Genomic DNA, 7,703 nt, shown 5'->3' with positions numbered 1-7,703 from the left:
GCAAAACTAATGAAAATTAATATATTTTTTTTCTTCATCTTATGTTAAAAAGACACCAAATGAACATCACAAGTAATTATACGATATTATATATAATTTAACTACCCTAGTTATAGCTTATGTTATAAAATCTTACACAAAAATATTAGTATTCTTTTTTTGTGGGTTTCTTCTGTATGAGATTAGGTCTGGTATTTATTTAGTACAATTTTTTTTTTAGCCTTTTGAAAATAAGCTGTTTGAAAAAATTATACTTAAAAAGTGGAAAAAAAAATAAGTTAAGAGTTTTGTAACTTAATTGACATCTCCTAATATTTTTAACGGAGATATTCAGATTCAAATCCCACTCTGCTATATGTCAATGTATATTTTTAATAATAAAAAAAGAAAGAAAAAGAAAGTGGGGATAAAGGCATTTCAATGGACTTATTGGACACATAATGATGGGCTAAGTTTCATAGAGACAAAAGAGCCGAGTCCGGCTAGGCCCAAAATGAGGATCACCACCAACATTACCCGCCATTAATTTTCCCTGCAAAGAAGAGAAAGAGAACAAACTTGGTTCTTTTTTCTGATCTCTCACGTTATCCACTTCCACAGTTCCAGCAGTACTACCTTTACTCTCTTTCTTTTCTATGGCTGATGGGTAATTACTATAACTTGCCAAACAAGAATGCATCAGATCCACGTCTTCTCGCTCTCTCACTCTATATCTATATGTTCATCTTCCTCTATTCCCACACGGCGTCGTTTCGTCAGCAAACCCAATCTCAAGCCACTCACCTCCCGCATCGTCCAACTCACTCGTCGAAGACAACTTCATAAGGTTTCTCTCTCTCTCTCTCTCTCTCTCTCTCTCTCTCTGTGGAATATAAGCACAAAAAACCTTGAACAGTAGTGATGACGAGGTGGTTTTCCTATGTGTATGAGGAAGTTATCTCGGCTTTCGCAATGAATATTACAAATAATTCACTTGTTACAAAACTAGACCACAATTATGAATTCTTATTTTATTTATTTTACGGTGCGTTGTAGATATTAGAGGAAATCGAGGTTGCGAAGAAACGGCACGGGAAGCTGAACACAATCGTGATGAACGCGGTTTTGGAAGCCTGTGTTCACTGCGACGACATTGCTTCTGCGCTTAAGATTTTCGCTGACATGTCACTCCCACACGGTTGTGGCGTTGACACTATATCTTACTCTACACTCTTAAAGGTATAACTTCTTCTACTCTTTGTTTTTTTTTTTTTTGGTAATTGTTCTCTCACATTCGTTAATGTACTACTCTCACATTTTTTATTCGGTGTTCACATTTAAAATTTGAAATGCGTGATGTGTATGGACGATGTACAGTATGGAGTGTGTGAGAATCAATGCCCTGCCTTTTCTGTTATCTTGAGTGTGATTGGAAGTTTTGTTTATTTAAAATATAATTGTAAAGGGGTTGGGTCTGGCTCGAAGAATCGACGAAGCATTTCAATTACTTGAATCTGTGGAGCAAGGCACTGCTACGGGGAATCCAAGGCTCTCTGCACCACTTATCTACGGCCTGCTTGATGCTTTGATTGAAGCTGGTCAGTGTTAGAAAATCGATAACATTGGTCTCTTTTTACACTTTATTTATTGTTGGTTACTTTTACCAGATTAATAACATAGCTTTTATGGTATGTTTGGTTTTGTTTTTTTGGACTATGATTGAATTTGTTTATGTTTTTGATTTAATGTTCAAGCTGCAAATTGCTTTATTACATTCATATCATGCTCACTGATATGTCCTCACTTGGATTGCTGTAGTACAGGAGATTTACGCCGTGCTAATGGTCTTCTTAGGCGATATGGTTTTGTGCTTCGTGAAGGCGGTAATCCTTCAGTCTCAGCATATAACTTATTAATGAAGGTTCGACACTGACCTATCTGGCTATCTGTAAGAAAAGTGCAAATTGCAGTGTATGATTTTATTTTTTTTTTGTTTTTTGTTTTTCCCCTTAGTGCTTTAGCATTCAGCTCACCAAATTGGAGTTGTTGATGATGTGGTCTTGAGCGTTTGATGTAAATTATCTAACTCTGAAGCTCAATTATGTTGCCTAAACGTTCTCTCTTTTTTTAAAACTTTCAGGGATATATAAAGACTGGCCATCCTCTGGCCGCTATAGCTGTGTACAAAGAGATATTGCGCTTAGGGTTAAAGCCTGATAAGCTCACCTATAATAAGCTCATCTATGCTTGTGTCAAGACTGACAAATTGGACATAGCAATGCACGTGTTGGAGGAAATGAAGGTCGCAAGCATGTATCCAGAAGGCCAGTTTAGAGCCTGGAAATTACTCTTAAATAGCACAAGAGAATAGCCCAGATTACTAAAATTATGCTTTTTTTTTTTCAGGACAGAGCACAGAAATTTGGCCATGATGATCTTTTTCCTGATGTTGTCACCTATACAACATTACTTAAGGTTAGTTGCTCTTGTGGTTATCTTATTGTGTAATTATATAATGCTTAGTTTGTAGAAGTTCAATTGTGCATACTGCAAAACATTATCTAAGTATTTTAAAAACATTTACAGCTGTACAGTATCTAAAAGTTATTAGTTATTACATCATAGCATTTTTTGGCAGGGATTGGTTAAAAGTATTTGGGTCCTCCTCTGTAAAACATGTCTTTTTTGATTCATTGTAATCACAAATTGGAACTGTGATTGATCCTTCTTTCGGTAGGGTACAATTAGCAGGACTGTCTTTGAGGAAAGGGCCTTTTAGCTTTTCTTTTGCTTAATGTAAAATTTGTATATTTGTCTTGTTGATTCAAATTTTGAGCCAGATTTCTTTGTTCTTTTTTCTTTGGTAGGGTTTTGCACTTTGCAAGGATCTGCTTTCACTTCGGAAGATTGTATTGGAAATGAAATCATGTCATAATTTGCTTGTAGATCGAACTGCATACACTGCAATAGTTGATGCATTGCTAAATTGTGACGCATTCAAGGGTATGTTACATTTGAATTTTCCTTCAGAATTCTGAAATGGTGACTAGGTTAGGTAATGGACTCAGATTTGGATTGTATGGTGGCAATCCAAGTTTAGATCTAATATAATTTATGTTGTGTTTGTTCAGCATATGTTGATATGACTTTAATGAATATCATTTTTGGTAAGACTGATGTATGAGCCATCACATTTCTCAAAATTTTCTAACTAGTATAAAATGTCTTTTAAAGATTTTGTAATACTTGAAAATCCAAATAGAATTTGTTGAATTATGAGCAAGAGTTGGAGTTGATTTTCATGAATATCACGTAGAAAATATCCTAGCATTCTCTCACTGTTTGTTAGTCACATTCTACATATTATATATTATAGTGTCTTCTCAGTATGTAACTTTCTTGAATATATTCCTGTGAAAATGACTATAAACCTAGCAGTAAAGTGGAGTAAAATTAAGAGAATAGTTAATTGAATGCTAGGAATTATCTAACTGTATTCTTTATTTCTTTTTAAATGACTACATACTTACTTAATTGGGGCTAGATAGATGTAGTTAGGTGCTTCCAGAGTGTCATGTTATCTGAAAACCTATCAAGGACAGCTATCTTATTGTACAAAATGTAAGGCAACAAAGAATCAGCATGTCCCAAAAATGACTATATGAACTCATTTGTCATCAGAAAACAAAAGGAAGAGAGAGAGAGAGAGAGAGAGAGAGAGAGAGATAAGGGGGGGGGGGGGGGTGGGGGGGGGGGGGGTTGCTAAATTAGTATTAAATGGATTATGAAACTGGAGGGTCTATTGACGTAAAAACTATTAAGCAGAGCTCATGTTACATTTAGAGAATTTGGCTGAGAAGCACCAAGCTCATATTGTTGAAATAAAGCTTGTATATTTGCATGCTGATGTTCACGTGTACACACTACAAAAGGGTGGTATCTTTTAGTGGCATCAATATCTGTTATCTGAACCCAGTTACTTGAGGCTGGACAATGTGAAATTCAATTCTTCGTATTCTTCCCACTTAATACATTTCAAGGCAGATCCAGATCCTGTTTTAATGTATTAATAACTAAAAAATAAATTCGTTTTTATAAAAATTAAATGTTAACACTTTAAAATCTCTGTCTGTGATGTTTAGATGCTCTTTGTATATTTGGAGAAATGCTAAAGCAGGCTGGCAGAAATTCAGACCTGCGACCGAAGCCTCATCTCTATCTTTCCTTGATGCGTGCTTTTGCTGGTAGAGGAGATTATGATGTGGTCAAAACCCTGCATAAACACATGTGGCCGGATACTGCTGGAACTATCTCCCTGACAAGTCAAGAAGAAGCTGATAATCTTCTCATGGAAGCAGCTTTAAATGATGGTCAGGTACTAGAGCTGGTTATACATAATCATCAACATTGATGTCTTTTCAGGCATAGATGTCCTTTTTTCCCAAATTACTTGTGTTTTCCCTGATGATGGTTGGTGCAAATTAGTTATGGCCTATAATAAAAAGTATACCCTGCCTCTAGAAGAATGTGTAAGCTGATTGCTATCATTCAATCATTTGACATTGTTGCATTATAGCATAAAAATTTGAAATTAAGTCTGCACTAACGAGGGCCCGTCAGTGGTAATTATGTGCCAATCATGCTAGCATAAGTTTCACCTCCAGTCTCCAAATTGCATTCTTATTCATTGATATTAAGTGGTGTATAAATATGAACTTAAGAATATATGATGACTAAGAGAGAAGAAATTATATTGGATTAGAATCTGGTCAAACATATCTCTGAGCCAACTGTTTTATGTTCTTAATGTGTCACATATCCTACCCTTGTTTTATTGCTGTCACATATCTGGAACTTTTCAAACCTGTTTGGTGTAGCTGCATGCATTGTGATGGTCTTTGGAATTTTTATCTCATACATTAACTAAACCATTGTGTACTTATTTGTTCACCCACCCCCCCGTCTTTCCTTAACACACAACAAGAAAAAAAATACCTTTCCTTTCCATTTTATTTAGAGCACATCTTCCCATACTATTGTCATGTGCAACTGATGTTAATATTTTCAAACCTGTTTGGTATTTGGTGCTTGTTTTCAGGTTGATGAGGCTGTTGAACATCTAACAAATATCATTAAAAGATGGAAGGGAATATCATGGACAAGTCGAGGAGGCTTGGTGCGTATCACGTTAATTTCCATGATTGCATAATGGGAATGAATGAAATGCAAAATAAACCCCTAAACTACTCAATGTTTTGATGTGATGATTGTCTGTATAATATTTTGTTTGCGATTGATGCAAATATGATATCCTGATTTTGAAGATGCATGGAAAAAAATTGTTTGTGGTGCCGAGCAACTGGCAACGTGCCATTTAAGTTCCATTTAAAGATCCAGAAATCATGTTAAGTGTCTCCTTTAGGTTATATCTTCTGTGTTGCACCATATAATATCACCTGCTTTTGTGCTAGCTGAAAAACTAGGCTGTTTATTCTGAATTTCTTGATTTTATTTTTTTGCTCCGGACATGTTTATCATGCTATTTTCTGGTTTTGCTTTTATATATACTCACCTTTAGTATACATCTGTAATGTAGGCTGCTCTGCGCTTAGAGGCTTTGTTGGGATTCACCAAATCCATGTTCAGTCCTCATCTACTGCCTCAGGTTTCCAGCTTGTCTCCCTGTTTCTCAAATTGCGGAATGTTCATAAGGTCCTAATGACTATTTTTTGAATGCGATACATTTTTAGGTGTCAGTGCATGTAGACTCACTTTTTACCATCAGTGGCTCTTATATGGAAGATCACTTGGGCCAAAATGGTTAAGTAAATTCAATGACCTTTATAATCTATAATTTGGTACTTTTGGGCTAGGCTGATAAATCCAATTTTCGGTTCTAGAATTATCACAATACTTGAGTGATACCACCCACAAGAAGCAGATTTAGTTGACTCTTGTATGGACACTGTTAGAAAAATGGTTCAGTGATTAGGCCCCGTTTGGTAGAGATGTTTAACAACATGTTTTCAGTTTTTAAACAACATTACACGCATTTTCACACATTTTTTCACTCACACGTATTTCAAAAAAATACAAACAACGTTACTAGAACAACGTTACCTAATAGTTTAAGATTTTGAGACTCACAAATAATTTATCATGATATCAAAGTAGGTGGTCCTAAGTTTGAACCCTATCTTCACTTTACCTCCTACTTAAAAAGTTAAAAATCCATGTGTTAGACCATTTATTAAGCCCACACATGAGGGAGAGTGTTCGAATAACTGCTGAGTGTGAAATCACCATTTTCTAATAGTATAAGCTTTTGGAACAATCAGTAAATTATCAGACCTTTTAATTGAGCATTATGAATGTTGGGTGCAAATGCTAGTTTCCCTTGTTTCATATTTTTCAGCACTGCTTGACTGTCTTCATGATATATATTAGTTTTTCCTTTTGATCTAGAAAATTTTCTTTTAGGTTGCCTGAGTACACCATTTCTCTTCAGGTATCACCAGATGAACCAATTGAGAGTATTATGATTCCTTTTGAAGCATCTCGGCCTCTACATGGTACTCTGGCCTTGAAGAAGGTGGTTATGCGTTTCTTAAGAAATCCAGTTGTGCCTATAGTTGATGACTGGGGCAGCTGCGTAGGACTATTGCATCGTGAAGACTGCAATGAGGTTTGCTTATTTTCTTTCAGCTAACCATCTTGAGCTGCTTTTGTATTTTACATCCAGTTAACTTCGTTGATTCAGTTTGTTGAGATTCATCTTGTAATTAATCATATAGACAGTTGTAAATAAGTCTGTGCAAGATATTTTTTCTAGCCAGTGTTGGGTAGACCTTGTTCTTAGAATTGTTAGGATAATGCAATCAAACAATCAAACTTCATGTTAATTCTTAGAATGTAATTTCTATGTTTGCAAGTTTACCAGAATAGTGGTTATGAACATATATACTCTTTGTTATAATAGTGATGAGAAATTAAATTATCTGTAACACAGTGAATTAAAAAGCTAATACAAATTTGTGTGTTCTTATTCAGTTGGATGCGCCACTCTCAACAATGATGAGAAGCCCACCTCCTTGCGTAACAATCGCGACATCTATTGGTCATGTGGTTGATCTAATTTTGGAAAAGAGATACAAAATGGTTATTGTTGTAAGATATAGCAACATATATGGTACTCCTTACAGCTCAGGCTCAAGGGCCTTTGGAGTTTTTACAGCGGAACGGTTGTGTAGGCTTGTAACATCAATATCAGAGTTGCCTGGGCAAACGCTTTCAGTCTGTAGAAGAATGTAAATATTTGATAATATATTTTTGTTTTTGGCTTCTTTTTTTTCCCCCTCTTCTCCCTCGTATTTTCAATTTTGCTTGGCTTCTTTTTTCCCCACTTATTCCTTCTTGTAAATTCAGTTTTGCTTGAATGAGTTACAGCCAATGACATTGTGATCTTGAAGAGACGATCTCTGTTTTTAGGTAAGAAAATGCAATTGGTGGCTTGGTACAACATGACGTTTCAATTTTCATACGTATTCCCATTAGGGTGAGAGTAAGGCTTGGACTACTTTGGTAAATTTTGCCGACATCCTTCAAGCAAAAACATCTATGAATATATTACGATGTAAAAAATAAAAATTTCCACTGATTTATTGGCCTTTTTCACAAAAGCACACAATATCCTCATTTTTAGGAGTTTGATTGGGCATTTTTTT

At 35.4% G+C, this 7,703-nt stretch overlaps 1 protein-coding gene across 4 annotated transcripts; it reads left to right on the top strand.

Moving 5' to 3' along the window:
- The first annotated feature begins 495 nt into the window (after window positions 1-495).
- LOC112000106 (pentatricopeptide repeat-containing protein At5g10690) lies at window positions 496-7,323 on the top strand. Of its 4 annotated transcripts, XM_024032215.2 has the most exons (12): window positions 499-826; window positions 1,036-1,218; window positions 1,445-1,577; window positions 1,803-1,900; window positions 2,120-2,281; window positions 2,386-2,454; window positions 2,847-2,982; window positions 4,122-4,354; window positions 5,078-5,155; window positions 5,576-5,644; window positions 6,488-6,664; window positions 7,030-7,323. In XM_024032215.2, exons 1-12 carry the CDS (start codon window positions 674-676, stop codon window positions 7,288-7,290), a joined length of 1,752 nt encoding a protein of 583 aa, XP_023887983.2. In that variant the 5' UTR covers window positions 499-673; the 3' UTR covers window positions 7,291-7,323. The 4 variants fall into 4 exon arrangements, with proteins under 4 accessions (XP_065618309.1, XP_065618310.1, XP_023887983.2 ...); XM_065762237.1 differs by lacking the exon at window positions 5,078-5,155 and having other exon boundaries at window positions 496-826; window positions 4,122-4,349; window positions 5,576-5,691; XM_065762238.1 differs by lacking the exon at window positions 5,078-5,155 and having other exon boundaries at window positions 498-826.
- Window positions 7,324-7,703: the final 380 nt, after the last annotated feature.

Source organism: Quercus suber, unplaced genomic scaffold (genome assembly GCF_002906115.3).
Source record: "Quercus suber isolate HL8 unplaced genomic scaffold, Cork oak 2.0 scaffold_448, whole genome shotgun sequence".
In the NCBI taxonomy this organism is placed as follows: domain Eukaryota; kingdom Viridiplantae; phylum Streptophyta; class Magnoliopsida; order Fagales; family Fagaceae; genus Quercus; species Quercus suber.
The sequence above is the reverse complement of the archived record's forward strand: the minus strand, read 5'-3'. Positions and strand labels throughout refer to the sequence as shown.